A 22,308-nucleotide genomic window follows, 5' to 3' on the forward strand; every position below is an offset into this window, starting at 1 on the left:
GATTCATTGAGCCTGCCAAACATTATGGCAAAACCATAGCTTAGTTGTTGGGAAAAGGCTTCAGGCAACACACTCCCTCCTCTTCTCACACAATCTGATTCCCTCCTTTGCCTCCTGGCTGGCAGTAACCATAGTTTTCCTGAATTCTACGAACACTGACAGACTTACAGTGCTCTTCTTTCTCATCGCTTCCATCACCACAGTCATCTTTCTCATTGCACAACTCATGGATGTAGATGCAGCGGTTATTCCCACAACGAAAGCGGAATGGTGGCTCACAGGCAACATCCACTGAAACGAAAGTGGTCAGTCATCTTAAAATATTGTTTGCAGGGCACCAGTATAACAACTTGCCTTTCAACAAGCTCTAAAGCAGGGTTTTTTTTAACCTTTTTATAATTACAGATCACCAATGGATTGCCCAATATGTTCCCATTCACCTATCGCCAGATTGTCAAACCATCATAATCATCACCAATCCTATTAGATACAAGTATGACTTCAACTAATGTTAATAAGCTTGGTTTTACTTTACATATGTATAGCGAGGAACAGAATACCTCAATCTGTTTTGATAAGGGTTACAGCTAATTGAACATTTCTTTTTAATTCTTCAAAGACTGGGAGCCCAATCCTATCCACACTTTCCTGGGAGTAAGACTCATTGACCATAAAGGGATTTACTTCTGAGTAGACATGCATAGGATTGGGCTGTAAGGGCACAGACCTAACCAACTTTTCAGCACTGAGGTAAGGGTAATGCAACTCTGAGGTAAGGGAACAAACATTGCCTTACCTTGAGGAGGCCTTCGTGACTGGCCCCCAACTGCAGCATGCAGCACACGCCCCACTGGCACAGCTATGCCAATGCTGGAAAATTGGTTAGGATTGCACCCTAAATCCCATACCCCCATCATTTGGTTCCCATACCCCAAGGGGTATGGCTATCCTACTCTAAAGGCTAAGAAAGAATCCTAAACTATAATTATAAGCCACATATTTTAAAGACATACACTCTTGATTACTATAAGCAAGTTCAGACATAAAACACTGCTGGCTTTAATTATGATCAAAGGTGGAGAGCAGGCAGGAGATTTAGGGGCTCTCCCCCAAGTCTCTCCTGTCTCTCCAGCCCGTTTTCATATTTTTTTTAAAACCATGGTTCTCCTTTATAGCTGATCAATGTTAACCTTTAACCTTTCTGATTTAACACAAATTAGAAAGTGCCACCAAACCAGCTTTGGGAAGCCATGGCCCACGGACCAATCTTGACCCCTTAGCTCTAGTTCTGGGCAGGAATTACAGTAACTCTGCACCTGAATTTCACTAGGACTAATTCAAGGTATTGGGCATCAAATCACACTAGCAGCCTAATCCTACCCTGGGCTCTTAGCACTTGCTATGTGGCATTGCTCTGCCGGAACTTGCATTGGCTGGGTGGATGGTGGTGGTCTGCTGCTCAAATAAATGAAAAATTCCCACTGGGTATATCCGAGCACTTTGGTATTCCCAAAGAGTTACTTCAACCCTGGCCATAGCTTTGAACATATCATCTAACTCACAGCAGAGGTTAAGTTCTTCATCTGAGCCATCTCCACAGTCGTCATCACCATCACATTTCCAATATGGCTGAATACATACATGGTTTCTACACTCAAACATCATGGGATGACAGTAAGTGCCGTTAGGGAAACGGGTGGCTGAGAAAAAAAATTTCATTTTTAATACAACGAATTCACTACGTTCTCATATCATACAGATATTAAGGATTCTGCTTCCTCTTCAACGTCCTTATGTCACTTGATCTTTGTTCATGTAGTAATAACTTCCCAGCTACTTGTTATGTGAAATCCTGGCCTCAAGTAGGCCAGAGATGATGCAGCCGTTTTGAGAGCTGAGTTGGCCTGCAATCCTACATGCAATCATTTGGACATAGGAGGCTGCCTTCTACTAGTCGTACCACTCGCCCATCCAGTTCAGTATGATCAACACTGACTGTAAGCAGCTCCCCAACGTTTGAGACACCACAATTAAAAAATTAGAACGATTTCCAAATTCAAATTTGACTTCTGAAATTCAACTGTGATTGATTCTTTCTTAATATTCTAAAATCTGATGAGCAGCCCAATCCTAAACTTGGATTTTGTTCTAATAAGATAATAATTACAACATTTGAGTAACAGAGAAGCATTACATAAATCTCTTAAATAAATAAACGAACAAATGAAGTCAGCCATTTCCCAAATACAATACTTGTACAATTTGCAGCCCAATCCTAACTTGCGCTGGAGCAGGTAGGCCAGTGGGCCTGCACTGCATCCAGTGCACTTTTGGGGCCAAGCACGGCACAACCTGAGGCAAGGGGAAACCTTTGCCCTTACCCCAGAGAGAGCTGCAGCAGTCCCAATGGGTCTACTCGAATCTGCGTGACCTGACTGGCGCCCGCCGTCCCCCAACCCCAAAACACCTCCTCCCTGCCTCCTCCCCACTCTCCCCACGCCCCCCCCCCCAGACCACTGAGTTGGCTGAGCTTGGCTGATGCAAACTTACCGCGCTGCGCCTGGATCTAGAGCAGGGAGGCCAGGGCAACTCCTTGCACCAGCTTCCCCGACTCCTAAGCCAGCGCATACATGCCTTATGGCACATTTGCAACAGTACTGGGCCAGCACATGGAATATGCATCTGCCCAAGTGCTGGTTTAGATTGCACCCTTGTTTGTTCTAGAATCCCAATATCCGTTACCAGTTATAACTGGGCATGCTGAAAAGAGTTTAGTGCTACGAAAATATAAATTAAAACTTTTTCAAACAGTTTGTATTAGGTCTAGTTCAGCTCTAATTATTTCCTAGAACTTGGTCCATAATAGGGAAAAAACTTAAATGTCTATCTCAAAGGAAAACATTTCATAGGAGACCTATCAGCCCTGGAAATAACCACCACAATTCTAGGAACTCACGACAAGACGCTTCATCAGAGAAATCCAGACAGTCTGCACTTCCATCACATTGGAACCGTTCTGCGACACAGTGTCCACTGTGGCACTGGAAATACCCTGGGTGGCATGTCCTTAATTCTAAAAATAAAGCAAGTGATTCATGAAACACCGCTTATGCACAGTCTTTTTCTGCAGTTTTGTATGCAATGTCTCACACAAGCCTTGAAGAGCCTCAAACTGCAATACCCACCACAGTCACGTTCATCTGAATTGTCCTCACAATCATTGTCATGGTCACATATCCACCTTGAAGGAATGCAGCGCAGATTGTCACACCGAAATTCACTTTCTGTGCACTCACGGGGACCTTGTGAGAGAGACAGCATTCAAATAACCACATGTGTAAAATCATCCCATTTTTATATAAAATGGGCATTTAAATGCACTCTGAGACAGGCTATCAGTGTTGAGGTCAGCTAGATAGACTGAACAGATTACAGAACAATACATTTTCAGTGCTAAAAATGGACATACATTTTTGTTTGTTTTTCATATCTATATGCTGCCCTTTTTGCAAAGCACTCAGAACAGCACACATAGCTCCTCCCCTTCCTTTTAGCTTCGCAACCACCCTGCAAGGTAGATTAAGTTGGGATAAAGTGGGAATTTCACCCTTGTGAAGTAAGAGAAGTGAAGTAACCTTCTTTGTAGAATGGCAATCTGAACCCATGTTTTTCTAGTCCAAATCAAACACACTAATTGATGCAGTGATTTTCATTTCCTGCATTTGTGGGGACCCGTCCCTATGTTCAATGTTTCTGAATGATAAAAACAATCAATTATTTATTTAATAACTGGGGTCAAACTGAAGTCAGATCATCAGGAAATAATTGTCAATTTGTATGAGTTATAAGATGTATAATCCTATAAAACTGATCAGGGACCTGTAGTTAAAGCCAAGATTACAATAACATAACAGTGAAGATTCAGTACGCCTTTATATATTGCAGATTGGTTTAGGAAAGTAGTATTTGTTGTCAAGATTGAGAAAAGTTAACAGAACAGAAAAATCTTCAAAACAAAATTGGTAAATGGAAAAGATTTGTTTCAGGCAGCTCAATTCTAACCTGTGCTGGTGTAGCTGGGCTTAGTGGCCTATGCCATATCCAGAGCAGGGTAGGAGCAGGCTGGACATCTCAAGACAAGGGAATATTCTTCCCCTTCTCCCTTGTCAAGCCCTAGCCTGCTTGATGGGATCACTTGGACCTGTGCTAGCTAATTTGCTGGTTCAAGTCTGAGAAGTCCCATGTACAGGATACGGTGGAGGCCTCCTTCACTGTTCCCAACCCCTTCCCGGGCCTGATCCACCCCCTCCCACTCTCCCCTCGCCCATAAACACTCCTTCCCTGCCTACATTCATACTCACCCAGACCTGAGCTGCTTGGCAGAGTACTCACCTCCACTGGTGGCCAAAAATCTGGATGTAGCACCAGTAGGCTGGCACAGGCCTTCCCACCAGCATTGCCTACACGTGTTTACAGCACTTTTGCAACGGTTAGCACCAGTGCAGCACCTCCTGCACCAGTGCTAGATAAGATTGCAGTATGAGCTGCATATCTTTTATGGCAGTGGTTCTCAAACTTTCAGCACCGGGACCCACTTTTTAGAATGAGAATCTGTCAGGACCCACTGGAAGTGATGTCATGACAGGAAGTGACATCATCACGCAGGAAAATTTTTAACAATCCTAGGCTGCAATCCTACCCACACTTACCTAGGAATAAGTCCCATTGAGTATCATTGTTCAAAGCGTATACAGAGTAGCCTGTTAAAAGTACAGATCTGTAACACTTCCCCAAATGCAGTAACATACCATGGTAGCATCAAGTTCGATATATTAAAAATAAAATACTGAAATGAATGGGGACCCACTTGAAATTGACTGGTGACCCACCTAGTGGGTCCTGACCCACAGTTTGAGAAACACTGTTTTATGGTATGCTGGAATAACCACTTTAAATATCTAAAATTATAGAAGTTGTTGTCCTATGTTTGATAGAGTATGACTTCATAACAATGCATGAAGTTTTTTTCATGCGCAACATAAAAAAGTTTGTAGCACTTGGACTAGCACTTGTCAGCAATTTTTTCCATGCTGGAGAGGTGCTTTAATACAGTATTTTAACTGAGTGAGTTTAAAACAGAACAAAAGAAGTGAACTATTCAGCAGCTACAGATAGAAATTCTTCATTTACACAGTAAGCATAAACAGGATTTCAGTTCAAGGTTATAGATTGAAAAGAAAGAACTTACTGCAGTTTCGTTCATCGGATTCATCCCCACAATCATTATCTCCATCACATTTCCATCGCAGTGGAATGCAGCGGTGATTGTCACAGCGGAAATCTCCCGAAGGATCGCAATTCATTTCCTCTGTAACACACGATTTACAGACTCAACAGTTCATCCTCAGCTCACATCAACAGGCTCTTCTCAAATAGGACTTAAAAGGACTACGGCTACAGGATGCAGGAGGAATGTGGACAGGAACAACACAGGTGGAGTTTTGTAGAGCATGAGCTAGGGGTCCTTGTCCATGCAGGGGCCCATATCCAGTCGAGGTCAACACCCAAGAATGCTGGCAGTGTAGGCTCACTGCTGGTGCTGTTCTCCACTACAACCCTGTAAGCCAGAGGTTTTCAAACTCTCTGGGAGTTTGAAAAATGCTGTAAGTCCTTGCAGGGGAAGGCAGCAGCGTGATCACCAGGATCGTGCCACTCAGGGGGCTGCAGGGGCTTGGGTGCACTTACCAGAGCCTCCTGCAGCCTCCCAGGGCTGCAGGGAGCCCTGCGCAACTGTCTGCAGGGTTCCCTGATGCTTCAAAAGTGAAAGTGGAGTGATCAAGCTACACTTCCGGTTTCGTGGAAGTGGAGTGCGATCACTCCACTTTCACTTCTAAAGCATCAGGGAGCCCTGCAGACGGTTGCACAGGGCTCCCTGCAGCCTGGGAGGCTGCAGGAGGCTCCGGTAAGTGCTACCAAGCCCTTGCAGCCCCCTGAGCGGCCCGATCCTGGGGACTGTGCTGCTGCCTCCTTGCTGCCCCGCCCCTTAAGGGGGCAGAGGCCAGGGCCCACAGGCTGGGGTGTCGTGATGCCCCAGTTTGAAAAGCCCTGCCGTAAGCTTAGGGAATGCTTACTGGGCAATGATGGTGAAGCAGTACCTGCAGCAGACCGTCCTACCTGTCTTCCTTCCTCAGCAGTTCAGGAGTAGGACATCCAGTTATTGCTAACAGCACTGGGAGAAAACCAGGAAGATGGTTGATTGCTGACAGGTTGCTCCCTACTGCTTCTGGTATGCCTCTCCACTGGACCCTGGGCCCATAGAAGCACTATCTAGGGATCAGCAGATCAATAGCAGAAAAGCCTCCTTTTCTTCCTTGGCTCCATTTTACAAATCCCTGATGTCCCAACCACAATGCAGCTTAAGCCAGTGATCTTTTTCTTTAAGGTTTGCTGCTCTGCTGCTGACCTTGGAGTACAAGGAGTACAAATCTGGAGTACAAATCTGCTGCAAGTTGAGCATCGGGAAAAATAAATCCACATTTGACTCACTAGCTAGGAAGCTGAATACACAGCTATACAGTTTTAACTTGGTGAAGGATTTTACTAGATTATTATGGTCTTAAGTTTCTGTTTTCCACTGAAGCATCCAAGACAAATGCAGCTGGAAATCATATGGTGGTTAGACCTAACCAAAAGGGGAATGATAAAGAAGAATCACACTGACCCACTAATGAACGCAAGCAGAACTAATTGAGTGTTTAGTGCTGACCAGGGGACTAAAGGTCTGCTTCAGAGAATTCAAACGGTTTTACATGAGCAAGCGGAAGGGTAGCCAAGATTTGAACTGCAGGAAACAATCTCCAAGGCTATACAAAATGACAGGCAATAATTATAACAAGAGGATTCTCATGGCAGCTGAATTAATTTGTGACCTAATATGTAAAAAGAGAATCAATGCAAATGTATGAAATGATTAGCTCACAAGATTACAGTCTTGCACTACATCAGTAGAACATGATACTTTCCAATTTCTTTTGTCGCCTCTAAACATACCACAGCCGTGCTCATCAGTGTTGTCTCTGCAATCATCACGACCGTTGCATACAGCCCAGTAGGGGATACAGCGATAATTTGTCCTACAGCTGAATTCTGTGTGGTTATCACATCGATAACTGGGACCCACTAAAATCAAAGCAAGAGGTAGTATTTAATTTTTTAAAAAATATATCACTGTAGATCTAAAGCATTGCTTATATAAGGGGAATGGGAACAGAAAGGAAAAAGAGTAAAACAGCTCTGAACTGCTGCTGTTTAAACTTCTGCCTCATTCTTCCTGGATGTTTGCCAGTCAAAATGCCAAGAAAAAGGAACACTAAGAAAAAGGTAACAAAAGTGCCCAGAGTGACCAGAGGCGAAGGAGGATAGAATCCTGTATCTTCACTAGTTGTGTGGAAAAGGCTTTTCTTACACCTGCTGGAATTTCCTCTTTTGTACAGCCACTAACATTCCTGGAGGGGGAGCAACGCTAAGTGTTTCAGGCACCTAAACACCAGTACAAAGAGGCCCTTCCCCCTCGCTTGCAGAGTCATTCGGAGCAGGGAGAGTGAAGTGGGGAGACACCTCCACTTTGCTTTCCCTGCTCCAAATGGCTCTGCTGGCGAGGGAGTGGGGCCTCCTGACACTGGCATTTAGGCGTCTGAAACACTTAGCATTCCTCCTCCCCCCCCTCCCACACAGAATGCCAGTGCATACAACATCAAGTTACAGGAGTCCAGTTCCCCATTGTGTCTATCTGTTCATCCTAGAAGTAGCTGTATTTGAACCATAGGATATCCACTGTGTTTTGTGGTCCTTTGCAGTAGTGAAATGAGAGGCATTTCCCTTTCTTTCTCCAGCTTCTTCCTCCAACCCCACTGCTGAGGGTGGAATAGGAAGGAAGACTTCCAGGTACATGCACACCTGATTACCAATTGGAACAGATTTTCCTCAAGCAGATTCCCAAGAGGTATGCCTTGTGTCTCTGACTAGCAATCCTTGCTGACATGGGATTGTGAAAAAATGAAGTACATAGTTTTGTAAGACACAGTCACTGATCTTTAAACAACTGCATTCTGCAAGGAAAACCTGTTTGAAGCAGGTAGACCAGACCAGGAACCGGTGACCCTCCATTACAAAAGCAGGAGGAAGACTGGCCCTAGAAAGGAAGTAAAAGGTGCCTCATAATCTGTTTCTGGACAAGTTTTTCTTCTGAAAAGAACCTGCCTCCTAGTGGATGGAGAGCAGAGTACCCCAATGTCTGGGTCACTGAATGATGACATATAGGGAGAAAGGAATGCACTCTGCTAACTCACTTTTAAGATGCAGGTAAAGATGCAAACCAAAAGTAGGAATTGCACATTTAAAAAAACCACAGAGTTAGTCTGGATTACCCTGGAGTAAGAAGTTTCTGTTATTGATGTGGCAGCAATATGCCTGTCTGTTGTACATGAACCTTTCCTGGGATACTGATCCTGTTTCAATGTGCTCCACTGCAGACTAGATTCTACTGTGACTAGTGCTTGCCTTATACATCCATGCCATCCCTATGAGCAAAGGCAACCCATACCTCCCAACTTCTGTAACAAATATAAAAGAACAAAAGCTGTGCTCTGCTTACTGCATTCGTGGATTGGCTCATCTGAATTATCACCACAGTCGTCATCCACATCACACTTCCAGGACTGGGGGATGCAGCGGCCATTGTCACATTTAAACTGGCCTGGAGGGCAGGTCCTGCTGGCACAATGAGCACTGTCCTCATCCGAGTTATCCCCACAGTCGTTCTCTCGGTCACACTGCCATGCTTCTGGGATGCAACGTTTGTTGGCGCATTGCCACTGATGGGACTCACACTGGTGATTGGCTAAAAGAAACCACAATTGTGATATTGATAACATTATTGCACAGTATGCTCTCACATATCTGGATTAGTTAGGGAACAGTTACAGGGTTTGAGTAATCAGATGTTCCCATAAACGGGAATGCTATTTATACAGAGAAACTCTGATATGGAACTACATCTAATGGACACAAAGTAACCAAATGATTTAAGATGATGAAAAACTGGATAGTGGGAATGTCCTATTCAAATATGTGAGATTTTGTCTGTATTTATTCATTCTAAAATTTTCTAATCTGATAATTCACAAATGTTCAGTGCAGCTCAACCTATCATAAAAGTCAGTAACCATACTAAAACAAGCTTAAAAACACAAAATGTAATAATAAAGTAGCAACAATAAATAAATAAATAATAAACAACAACAATAAAGTAGCTTTAGCAACAACCATTCAAACAAGACAGAAAATTAAATTTAAAAAGTTGCATCAATAGATTTAAAACTCGGAAGCACTAAGAAGTCTCAACAAATCAAAAGATCTTGGTCTGATACCTAAAAAACATCACACGTGGTGCCAAGTAAGCCTTTCCAAAAAGAGCATTCCAGACATGGGGTGCCATAATGAAAAAGCCTTTTCCCTTGTTGCTACCCACCTACCCTCTGACATTAGGGCACCTGAAGACAATTCTCAGGTAACTAAAAATTGGGCAAGTTCACGTTCACGTAGAAGGAGGCAAAGTAGTAGAATAGTGGAAATTCATGTAGAAGTAGAAGTATAGGTGCAGCCTATTTATCCATGCATTTTTTTATCTGCGGATTCGTCTCAACTGGAATGGGGTGGGGGAACCGAAAGTCACACACACCTTTGCCTCCTTTGCCCTGCACTGGCGTCTTGCTCCATTTCCAGGCAGCCCAAAACACTGCAAAAAGGCTCTGCCTTGCCCAGGCAGGGAAATAGCCCTGAGCCCTGGAAGAGGTTCCCCTTACAAAGGAACAGTAACACTCCTGGAGCCCCTGAGCCCGCAAAGAGGCTGAAAAGGGGACAGGGGGGGGGCCAAAAATCTCTGTAGCCAGAACACATGCAGCAAGGTGGAGCTCTCTCTCTCTCTCTCTCTCTCTCTCTGGGGCAGGTGTGGTAGCAACAGAGGGGATTGCTTTAAAAAACCCAGGGAATGTTTGCCAAATCCCCCCCCCCCAATGAGATGGTGCAGGCTATCACCGACACAAGCAAGCCTTCCCACCAAGCAAAGCATGAGATATAGCCTACAATCTGCCCATTCCCTGGCTGCCCATTCGTTTCCGGGCCCAATTCAAGGTGCTGGTATTGACCTTTAAAGCCCTATACTGCTCTGGACCAGGGTATCTTAGAGATCGCCTGCTCCCGTACAATCCGGCTCGCCCTCTCAGGTCATCAGAGAAGGCCTTTTTACAAGTGCCACCGCCTAGGGAGGTACGTGGGGCGGCTGCAAGAAATAGGGCCTTCTCAGTAGTGGCACCAACGCTATGGAACTCCCTTCCCCTTGACTTAAGAATGGCTCCCTCTCTTGAGACCTTTCGGCAAGGCCTGAAGACCCTTCTGTTTAAACAGGCCTTCTGAGTTCTTGGCCTTTTAACATCTTTTTAACATCTTTTTAACATCTTTTAATATTTTTTTACAGGCCTGATTCTTTTATGACTTGCTGCTGCTCTATGCTCTTTTTACCTATTTTTTTTTTACTCTGACTGCTGTTTTTAGTATGTGTTAATATGTTTTTATTTGTTTTTTAAATTGTTTTTAATATGTTGTAAGCCGCCTTGAGTCCCTTCGGGGAGAAAGGCGGGGTAGAAATAAAGTTGTTATTATTATTATTATTATTATTATTATTATTACAATCCTCTCCACACTTTCCTGGGAGTAAGCCCCATTGACTACAATGGTGCTTACTTCTGAGTAGAAACGCATAGGGCTGGACTCTTAAAAGCTCAGCGGGACAGCTGGCAATGGGGAGGACTGAGTATGGAGCGGAGGGGATTGATAACCACTGCCTTAGTTTCCTTCCATCCGGAAGTATCAGGCTGCAGTGCATTTGCAGCCTGACAAATTCCTCTATGGAATTTAGCACAACACGTTTTTTGTTAATCGCGCCGAGTCACGGAACGGAACTAACATGGATAAATAGGCTCCACCTGTAATATCCTTAAGATAGCTACCTGTCCATAAAAAGGAATAATTCTCACATTTTAAGGTCCCTGATACTGCTTGTGATGACTAAATGGCTAATATTTTTGACTTTCAATACATACATGAGCTAAGGATATATACATTAAGGGTGTATAAAGGTATAATATCTTGTTATTTTGTTACTGTATGTCACCTTGGATCACAAAGGATAAAATTCAGATAGAAACATTTTAAAATAAGGTACGAAGAGTCACAATGTGTCACATACCACAAAGCACACGATCTTCATCAGATCCATCAGGGCAGTCTTGATTACCATTACACAAGTAGTGGGAACTAGTACAGTTGCCATCACTGCACTGAAATTGCCCAACACGGCAGAATCTGTGAGGGCAGATTGAAGGTTCATCAGAGCCATCCCTGCAGTCTCGTTGCCCGTCGCATTTCCACCAGATGGGGATACACCTATAAAGAGACAACAAAAATATTGTTTTGTGAGGATCCACCAATGCTTTTGACTTTACAGAACAATTCTAAGGATAATCACTTGGGAAAAGCCTCAATGAAGTGAACAGGGCCTATTTCCTGGTACATCTGCTTAGAATGCTATCCTAGAACCCTTAGCTTCCCATCGTGAGATAATTTGATAGGATTTACTGTACTTTCTTGTCCACAGGTCTTATGCATTTAAAAGCTTCCTCCAAATAAATGAGTCTTACAATAAAATACTACAGTTCTACTTGCCAAATGTATGCAAACATATTTAGCCCACTTATAGGCATCATTCGAAATATAAGTCACAGGGAAACTAAACTTATAAATATAAGTCACAGGGAAACTATTCTCCCAAGTAGTGCTAGCACTACATGCTCAGTAACAGCCCCATCCTGAGCTGGCTCATAGTATGCCTTACTGAGATCTGATCCAGAATAGGGCATCCTGCAGGACTGTTAAGGAAGCTGACTACTCAGTGTTCTAACAGCAATTAAGGAGTCCCACCACACACTGTGAACTGTACAGCTCCACCTCCATTCTTCCCTTTCCACTTGTAGTCACAATAAGAAGATGATAAAAGTAGGTTTTAGAAGCTCCATAGGGACTATTAGAAAGGACAAGAGTGAGAAAGTAAATGACAGCCCAGTAAAACATAGGGGGCTTTGTTTTATCAGTGGCAGCCCCTGGGGGAATCACAATGCCAGTACAACCTATGATTCAGGAATGATAATAGGTAATCAATACCATGGTAAAAAGCTGCACTGAGGCTGAAGATACTGAAGATACTGAGGCTACTGAAGTAGAAGTGAATGTTCTCAACATTCACTTATTCAGTACTCAGTAAGACCTTTATTGGCATAAAATACAGAGAAAGAACAAAAATATACAAAACAGCACAACAAACACATTCACTTATTAATTCTATGCTTCCCACCAATCACGGGTGTGATTTTGAACATACCTTTCGCTATCTGCACACAGAAACTGGGTGCTGGAGCACATTGGAAGGCAGTGACCTGTGCTGCCAAACTGAACTACCATAAAGTTATCTGGACATTCACAGGAGTAACCATAACCACCACTTTTTATTAGACAGAGATGAGAACAGCCACCATTGTTGGTCCCACAAGGATTATTTACTAGCAAAAGAGGAAAAAAAAAAAAAGAAATATCATTACTATGAAACAAAGAAATACGCACAAGTGAAACTATTACCATTAAGCCATTTCTGCCAATGTTGCATATACACAACAGGGACCAAATGTGTACACACCTGTGTGCTGAGCAGAAATGGGTTTAAGTTGTAAACACTGCTGTAGTGTTGGAATGATCCTGCAACTTGGTCCCTGTACTCTTAATTTACAGGATAAGGTCAGGGTCAGTTCCAACATGACATCTTGCATCTACAATCTGCAGGCTGTTTCCTACTGATGCATGCATGTGGGACTTGCAATCCACTCAACATGTTAAAGGGCAATCCATTACTGGGCATACTGGGATTACTGGTCATAAGATATTCTACTTGCCAAAACAGACAAGCAGCAGCTGGTTCTAATTAATTTAATGACCCACTCAGAAAAAGTTCAATGGAACATGGGCAGTCAAAGATTTGATAGTGGCTCTGTAGTGTGCAACATTTGCACAGTCACAAGGCAAATTACAGCAGCAGATTGCTACATCCACTGCAGTAAGTCATCCATGGGATTAGGCCATTAGTTGACAAGACAAAATAAACTATGAACCTGGTTTGATAACTTGGTTTGTTAACTCACTGTAATTTGTACAAATCACAGTTTCCCAGAAACAGGAACTGTGGTTTATAACAACCAGGCACATAAGCTTTAAATCTCCTCCCTTTGCACTTGAAGGGGAGCAGAGAACACACAGGTCTGAGGCTTGCACTCATAACAGACCTTAGCCTGAGCCAGGTCTGTCTGTGTGCCTATCTACACACCAAGAAAATGTTCCCAAACCCATATGATGGGAACAATTTATCAAATCAGAACTGCACCTTTGCAAGATGCACATACGCTCTCAGCCCTGCTTTTATTGCCTAGGGCAAAAACCTCATATTAAACTAAATATATTTTTGTCCTATATTTTCTTTTTCCTTTAAAAAAGATTTAGTGTGAGGGTGTCAAGACCATGGCAAGAAGGGATGTTCTTTTAAGCCTTTACTCCTATTAAAATTATCCTCCTCCCCAAGCTGCTTTTGCCCTAGGAAGGAAGCTTATATTGATACTAAATATCTTCAGACAGATAGCTGGGCAGGGGACAGGAATAGCCTACAGAGGTCAATGTTTACTAGAACTGCAGTATAGCAAAAGGAGTTAAAATCCCTCCCTCCTTGCTGTGGTACCAATTCTGATCCCCATCCCCATGGCTGTTTAAAAAAAGAGAAGGAAATACAGAAGGGCAAACCATTTAATATAATGTGTCATTTGCCCCAGAGAGGTTTAGGCTTGGAATTCAGGGGAATAGGCTTTAAATAAGAATCATACATCCAAAAGTAATAGCAAAAATGCTTCCTTACCAATTGGCTGCCTGTATGGATGATAGACATGGATGTCAAAAGGTCTATGGGTAGTATTCACCAAAACAGCCCTGCCTGACCCATTGTATTTATTTCCCTTTTCAACTGTCCTTGTGTTCCAGTCAGTCCAATATATTGTGTCTTCAAATATTGTAATTGCAAATGGATGAGGTAATGTCCCATCATACACAGTGTGACGGTGTCGACCATCTAGGTCAGAATACCTGCAGGAACATGGAAACATGGGTAACACTGAAACAAAAATTGCAACAGCATCAACATTTTTTATGTATGGTTTCAGACGGAGTGCCAAATAAACGTAAGAATTTAATCTCTTGCTATGTTTTTCAAGTGGTTCCAGAACAGAATCCCAGGGCTTCGGTTAGTTATAAACTAATTATCCAAACACCAGTTCTCATGTGGACAGAAAGCACCCCCTCTTCCACTGGACCAACAGCGTGAGCTATCAGTTCTGACTGGCAGTATTAGGAAAGGTTTTTGTTTGATTTTTTTGAGTTATACCACCTACATCCTTTATCAGAAAATGCTGAAAACATACTGGGGACATGGTATATGCAAAACATTTGCTCTAAGTACAGAATAACAGCCTGTTCCTTCATAATGTAACTATGAAGGACTATATAATGAAGCCCAAAGCTTTGGATTCTGAACTGGGAACCACAAATTTGCCACTGAATATGGAAAAACATATTTAAAGAGCAAAGGTTTTTGAGGTCACACAAAAACATATTTTTGCCCCTAGAGATCTCTAGGTTCAGGGCTCAAAAGAGCATTCCCTCTATATGCATTGTACCTCCTGACCCTACAACAAGCTTCCTTCCACACCGTAGCTCCCTAGTAGGCACAAATGGCTTTTCTGTTCCCTCTTTCTCTTCTGTCCTGTCACATTCCTTCACCAGAGAGGGAATAGCAAACACAAGGACATACAGCTGGTACATATGACTGAGCCGTCATAGAAATGGGATTCAGACATTCTATTTACCTCCTCTGCCCTTTTAATAAACAGGCCCCTGAGAAAACGAACCAAAAACAAGTAGTGTTTACCCACTCATATACTGAAATACTAAGCGGTGGTCCAATCCAAAGTAACTTCCCCAACACTGATGCAGCCACACCAAAGCTGCATCCTGTGAATGAGGTTTGAGCTCCAGAGACCTCCTTGAGGTAATGGAACATTTGTTCCTTTGCCCTGGAGCAAGTTTTCCCTGCCCTGATGGGTTTACTCAGATCTTTGTTGGCACAAGTCAAAGTGGGCCCAGGTAGGTGGATTGACACTGAGAAGGGGTACAGAATGTTGGCAGAGCCATTGCCACCAATAATGGCCCCCTTCCTGCCCTCCACACACCCCTCTCTGTCCAGATCCATGCCCCACTCCTTCCCTCCTCACACCATACTGCCCACGCTGATTTACTGTGCTGGGACATCTGCAGTAGCAGCTGTTGTCTGGCCATTGATTGTATATGGCAGCTCTGTTCTATGGAGCATCACATTTTGCAACGACCACAAAGTGCACTGCACCACCAGAATGCACGTTCTGGCAATGCAGCATCAGCATAGGATTTGGACCAAAGTGTCTTCACTATCTCATAAAAATAGCAAATATGATCCCAAGAGACAGTTTGTGCATGTTTCCCATACTTGCTTGTGGAATGCTTTCTTCTTCAGCACGACTATCAGAAATAGTTTATTCATATAAGTCAGACTAGGGACCATGTGCTACTATTCTACACCTTGATCCCTACACTGTAAACAACGTAAATTTCTTTCTGCTATTTGTGCTCTATGCTTTATAATGTTATAGTATTACAAATATATACTATTGAGCACATAAACAAAATTTTTTCACAATCATTACTATTAAATTATTTAACAAGTGCTATTAATTATTAAAATAATTTATAGTGTTATATTAATATAAAATGTTAATACCACATCTCAACAGGGAATGATTACAAATTTAAAATCTAAACAGAAATGGTATACAGAAGGTATGAAGAAATTCCAAGACACATTAAAATTCATTTGCTATTTTCATTCTTAGTAAAACTATTAAATATTAACAAGAAAAATATAGTTCTAGTTTTGGTTATTTAGTTATCTAGTTTGGTCTAGTATTTGGTTAACATAATATAAGGATATTACGTTATATTCTGAACGTTACGTTCTGAACTTAGCAGAAAAGAAATACTGGAGAAAAACAGCAAGTAAATTAATTGCACTGAAAGAGAGTTGTATTTTCAGTGTTTCTGAACATCCGTGACAAAACAACACTAGGGTTTACTTCAGTGCCACGGACCAAACTAATGCTCCAGTTTGTAGTCTTGACAATATTTAATAAATTGAATCAAAGCTGCAGCAGGCTAACACGGTAACCCCCAAAATTTGGTATGAAGAGTTACCCAGTTGCTTTATTCTTCTCTATGTACGTACTCAATGTAGTTTAGATGGGCATCTGCCCAGTAGAGCTTGTCGTTGGTGTAATCTATGGTGAGTCCATTAGGCCACTCTAACTTGGTAGAGATAATCACCATCTTGTCCTTGCCATCCATTCCAATGCGTCCAATATACGCTCGCTCAGCCCAGTCTGTCCAGTAGACTTGTCTGTGTTAATACACATAGTATAAATTAATCCAAATAATGGGTAATTTAATTGCATTGACTTAAGGAGAAGAAAATTGGCCATACGTGACTACATATACCTCCACAATAGGCAGGTGTAATAAATGAGCTTTCACTTTTCATTCTACTCAAGTTTGAAGGTAGTTTATGAATTACATTTCCAAATATATGTTAAAAATATATTAAAACTAGTTTAGTGCTGTTCACAATGTCTAAATTAAGGTTGATGGAGACTGTCAGTCCAATCCTACATAACTCTCCGCAAAGCAATGTAGCTGTGTCAATGTTGCATGTGTGCTGAATCCTGAGAGGGAGTTTCGGCTTCTGGAGGTCTCCTCAGGGTAAGGGGACATTTTTTCCCTTACCCTGTGGGAAGCCTGCATGAACCCACTGGGACTGTTTGAACCTGTACTAGCTCTATAGCTGGTGGGAGTCCATGAAGACCTTGGGTGGGGGACTGAGGCCAGGAAGGGGGATAAGATATCAGCATGCACCACTGACACTGCCCCCTTCCAGGTCTCAATTCACCCTCCCTCAGTCAGCTGACATGTGGAACTGCCCATTCGCTAAATGGTGTGACAATTGTAAGGAGCTTTAAGCCACTGGAACAGGTGTTCCAGTGGTGTAAGGCCCAAATAGGACTGGGCCCTCAGCAACTAAGGGTGCAATTCTAAACACGTGCTAGGCTGGTGCCAGTCCCTTGCGCCAGCATAGGAGCATTGCAAATGTGCCATAAAGCACATTTGCACCTCCTCCGGAGCAAGCCACACTAGGGCATGGAGATGCGCTGGCCCACAGAAGCTGCATCCAGCCTCCGTGGCAGCTTGCAGGGTGAGGTTTGCATCAGCCAAGCTCAGCTGACACAAAGCTCTAGGGTGGGCGAGGAAGAGGCAGGAGGGAGGTGTTCTGGGGTGAGGGGAGGGTGGGGGGAGGACAATCCCAGGGGCTGTAGGCAAGGAGCAGGAGGCGGGGTTGGGACCCGGCTCTTATGCCATTTCCCAACCCCCTTGATTGCAAATAGCAATTTAAGCAAATGTGGCAAATATATACTGCAACAACAGTGGATGAAAATAAAAAAAAAATGTTCTTGTGCATTAGATGCAAACTAGCTCAATGCAGCAGGAACTTTTAAAGGCAAAAGACACCATCCATACAGAGTAGCTAGGGCCTTTCGAAGATCAGCACTGTCATACCTCCTCTGTACCATTTGCAACCTGTCAACCCTCCCTTTTCTCTATACGCCTCTCTTCAGTCCCTCATGTCTCCCTACACCTTCACCCTGTTCATCTTGGACTATGTTTCTCACTGCACTGTTAAAGCAGTTTTAATCAGTAATAGTTCTAGTTGTAACTGATGCTCCACCTCTAAGGGCGCAATCCTGATCAGCACTTATGCCAGTATAGGAGCCCTGCAGGCATCGCAAATGTGCTATAAAGCATATTTGCGCCACCTTAGGTGGGAGCTGCATTGGCACATTCAAATGCCTCCGGGAAGCCTCCGCCGCGGCTCCCGCGCCACCACCTGTGTCAGCGCGAGCACACCGACACAAGCGGCAAAGGTAGGCGTGAGGGGTGTGGGGAGGGGGTGTTTCTGGGGGGGAGGGCGGGCCCGTGGGTGGGCGCGCTGGGAGCGGGGCTGGGACCCGGCCGTTATGCAGAGGTGGCGCAGGTCCGAGGAGACCCATTGGGGAGCGCAGCCCTTACCCACGGGTAAGGGGAAGAGCTTCCCCTTGCCCGTGGCTGAGCCGCTGCAGCCAACAAACCTGTGTTGGATGTAGCACAAGCCTCCTGGCTTGCCTGTTCCAGCACAGGTTGGCATTGCGCCCTAAAAGTGATAATTACGCTATTTGTCAATATCACTGATTTTTAGACAAGAGAATTGAAGACATTCTGAATTGGTGTTTATGTTATTTTTTTTCTTTTTGTACAAACTAAAAGTCCTTTTATTATCCTCTCTGGCACATGTTAGGATGGCTTAAGGGTTTCTCACAAACAGTAGGACACTGTAAAACCACTGCATTAAAAGGAAACACACTGAAATCTCTTACCCAAATTTGGGATGAACAACAATAGCTCTAGGGTACTGAAAACAGAAGGTATTGTTGGGATCCAAACACCGATCAACTAATTTCTTCCGAAACCGACCATCAAGCTCAGAAACATAGAGACAGTCCTTGGATGCATCTACCCAGTACAGTTTTCTGAAACATTGGAGAAAAGGCATGTTATAGCAAGGTTCTTCTTAAATTATCTATTTTATATTCATGGTCTTTTTTCTTTTTAATGGCAACTGATAGGGAGAGGGAATGAGGTTAAAGGAAGGCATAGGAAAAGGGCATGAATGCTGTTGAAAAGAAGAAAATTGAAGGGAAATCTGGTACTAAGATGTAGATAAACTATACAAGTGCACTAAGGAGCCTGGCATTTAGGAGCAGAAAACTGACACCCATGGGGAACAGACAATAAAATATATGGGCCATGGAAGCTCATCAACTGATATTCATCCAAAAGTCACAGCTTTCCAAGGCCTCACCTGAGGTTATCTGTCTGTACATTTTAAAACTCTTCTCCAAAACATCAATCTGGCGAGTGACCAACAGGGCATACCTATGTGTGTCTACTTAGAAGTAAGTCCCATGAAACTCAAGATTTACTCCCAGGCCTGCAACCCTATACACACTTTCCCTATTGCAATGGTTGCTACCCTATACCCACTTTTCTGGGAGTAAGCCCTTGTATTGGAATCGAGGAAGATCTGGCGAGGAGGTAGATGTGGTGTCTGCAGTGGCCCCTTTAAGTGTTAAGGCCTGGCTTTTCTGCAAAGGGTGTGCTGCACAGCTGCAGCCACTAGAGACGATAAGATCCCTCAGGATATAAGGAGCACCTGAGGCAGGAAGTGCTGTGGGTTGTAGAAGGAGTGCAGGCTGGAGAGGAGACTGACTTGGCTTATTGACTTTGGAATCTGACCTTGGACTGTGACTTGGCTTATTGACTTTGCCCTGGATACTCTGACTTTGTAACTAACTGCTGAGACACTGGAGTTTGGTGTGTGGCTGCTGTGCCCAAGACCTGTTGAGGACCAAGGGTCTGCTGTAGTGGTGGGAGGCTGCTGGCAGGAGAGAGGACCTCTGCAGGTTGAACAGGTGAGCTACCCTGGAGGTAGGGTCCAGCAGGACTGCAGGGCAGAACCAGGGTCATTCTTGGGTGAAAAGGGGGTGCTAATTAGCTAAATGTGGGCATAATTTTCCAGGCAGAGATTGGATTGGGAATTTGGCAGAACAGCCCTATTGAATACAGTGAAACTTATTCTGAGTAGTCTTGCATAGGGTTGTGCTGTAAGAATGTGAACTGTGGAATCAGAAAATTCCTGCTTCAAACTTCCACCTTTGCCATACACTTACTAGATGGTCTCAGATAAGCTAATATTCTCTATTGCCATTATTCTTCCCCTTCCCACCAATTTGTTATGAAGGAAGATTACAGAGACAATGCATGCAAAGCTCTCCATATGCTAGAGCAGCAGTTTCCAACTGCTGTGATGCTGCACACTGGTGTGCTGTGAGACTACCTCAGGTGTGCTGCGGGATCAGAGGAGGCAGGCAGCAGCTTTGCACCTGCATGTGGGAGAAGCGGCTACTTTGAGCCTCACATGGCAGGGAGAACAAGCAAGGGAGCAGCCAGGGAAGGGGCTGGTCATGACCACTTTGCATCCCATGCAGCAGCTGAAGAGTTCACTTGGAGCTTGCTCCTGCTACTGAGCCTGACTCAGGCTGCAGCCTGATCATCACTTTCCTGGGAGTAAGCCCCACTGGCTACTATGGGGCTTACTTCTGAGTAGACATACATAGGCTTGGGCATGAAGGCGGTTGTTGCCTGCCTGCGTGCTGATTGCCCAACCAGAGAAGCCCAGAGGAGCCAGGAGGTGGGAGCTTCGGAGTGAGTGAGAAGAGGGAGCCAGAAGCAGGCAAGCAGGTACACAGCAAGCGAGTCTGCTGAGGCCCCCAACCTAAGGACTGGCTGGCTGAAAAGCATTCCTGAAAGTCCCTTTTCCTTGCCAGTTTGCCTGCAATTCCCCAAAGCAACACTCCTTGCACTTTGGGGCTTTTAGAGGAAGGGCACTGGGCCACAATCCTATCCACACTTACCTGGAAGTAAGCCCCATTGACTATAATGGGACTTTCTTCTGAGCAGGCATGCATAGGACTGGGCTTTTGGTTGCACTCTTTATTCTCAAATACACAAGCAGGCAATTGGCACTTCTCTCTCCTCTTTTTCCCCACCCCACCCCCTTCCCCAGGCATATTTCCCACCATCTCACAATCACAGTTAGCAACTCTCTTTCTGTCCCTCCCCTCACTTGTCAGCACCTTCCAAAGATACAGAATCAATGCCTCACATTCTCTCTCTCCCCCACCTGTTTAATCCTGCACTTGTTTCAATCATGTTTCCTCACTGCCCCTCACCCACTATGGGATCAACCTGCCCTTTCCTTGCTAACACTTTCTGGCACTTTTGATAAGAATTTGAACATAGGATTTTTCCTCCTTCTCAGAAACCACATATACTTCCCTCTCCATGCTTGTTAATTTTTTTGTCATGTAATGATTTAATTGTATTAACTTTATTAATTCAAGTTTAACTGTAATGTAGTAATTTAATGCAAGTAAAAAACTGGTAGCGTGCCTTGACAATTTTAGTGCCTTATCAGCGTGCCATGAGCTGAAAAATGTTGAAAATGGCTGTGTTAGAGAAACAGAAGATGTGTATATCCTTGACATATATTCATAATTTCTTATTAAAGAGAGAGTAACATAAGTTGTTAACTACATGCAACACATTTCCTCAGTATGCCCCTGCATGCCACCCCCATTGTCACCCTTATGTTACCATCAAGATTTTAAGTCTGGGGCAGAGGCTTGTCTTTTCAGTACCGTATACATTGATTGTACTGAATAAAAAAATACATTTTAGAAAATGGGGGTTAAAACATTAGTCTCCTACAACGATCAGACTTGCAGCAATTACTTTAAAGATGAAAAATAAAGTTACTTACCTGCCAACCCAGTCAACAGCGATACCTTCCCCACTAGGCACACCATCATTAATGATTATTTCCTTGCTTGTCCCATTGAAAAACATCCTTTCAATGACCTTCCTGCCCACATCAATCCAGTACAGCCTCTTTTCCACTCTGTCAAAGTCCAGTGCCACCACGTTTGTGAGTCCTTGCAAAATGAGAGAGTAGGACTGGCCATCAGTAGTGAGGTTTCTTAGATAATAGCGGTTGCTAAAGATAAGGTAGGGTGAGATGTTACTATTTTGCCGGCAGGTTTTCCCATCAGGCTCACGGATGTAGCCTGATGCACACTTACAGATGTAGGAGCCCACTGTATTCTCACAAATCTGGCTACACACTGATGGTGTTTCACTGCACTCATCAATGTCATCACAAGTCCTTTTGTTGGACATGAGCCTGTATCCAGGATGACAAGAACAGTAGAAGCTAGTTTGGGTGTCTGTGCAGTCATGATCACAGCCACTGATTGATGGGTCATTACATTCATTAATGCCTGTAGTCAGAAAAAAAAATACTTTATTCAACAT

At 43.7% G+C, this 22,308-nt stretch overlaps 1 protein-coding gene across 1 annotated transcript in view; it reads right to left on the bottom strand.

Annotated features, from left to right (window-relative positions):
- Positions 1-22,308, bottom strand: part of LRP2 (LDL receptor related protein 2) — a 173,702-nt gene that overhangs the window by 23,063 nt on the left and 128,331 nt on the right. Inside the window, exons 50-62 of the mRNA XM_066621620.1 lie at positions 21,758-22,274; positions 18,753-18,905; positions 16,517-16,687; positions 14,066-14,289; positions 12,494-12,671; positions 11,306-11,502; positions 8,654-8,899; positions 7,051-7,179; positions 5,249-5,368; positions 3,186-3,302; positions 2,957-3,073; positions 1,563-1,700; positions 169-291 (exon numbers count right to left, since the gene is read on the bottom strand). Coding sequence (XP_066477717.1) covers positions 169-291; positions 1,563-1,700; positions 2,957-3,073; positions 3,186-3,302; positions 5,249-5,368; positions 7,051-7,179; positions 8,654-8,899; positions 11,306-11,502; positions 12,494-12,671; positions 14,066-14,289; positions 16,517-16,687; positions 18,753-18,905; positions 21,758-22,274 — 2,430 coding nt within the window. The remainder of the gene's footprint in view (positions 1-168; positions 292-1,562; positions 1,701-2,956; positions 3,074-3,185; positions 3,303-5,248; positions 5,369-7,050; positions 7,180-8,653; positions 8,900-11,305; positions 11,503-12,493; positions 12,672-14,065; positions 14,290-16,516; positions 16,688-18,752; positions 18,906-21,757; positions 22,275-22,308) is intronic.

Source organism: Tiliqua scincoides, chromosome 1 (assembly GCF_035046505.1).
Source record: "Tiliqua scincoides isolate rTilSci1 chromosome 1, rTilSci1.hap2, whole genome shotgun sequence".
NCBI lineage: Eukaryota > Metazoa > Chordata > Lepidosauria > Squamata > Scincidae > Tiliqua > Tiliqua scincoides.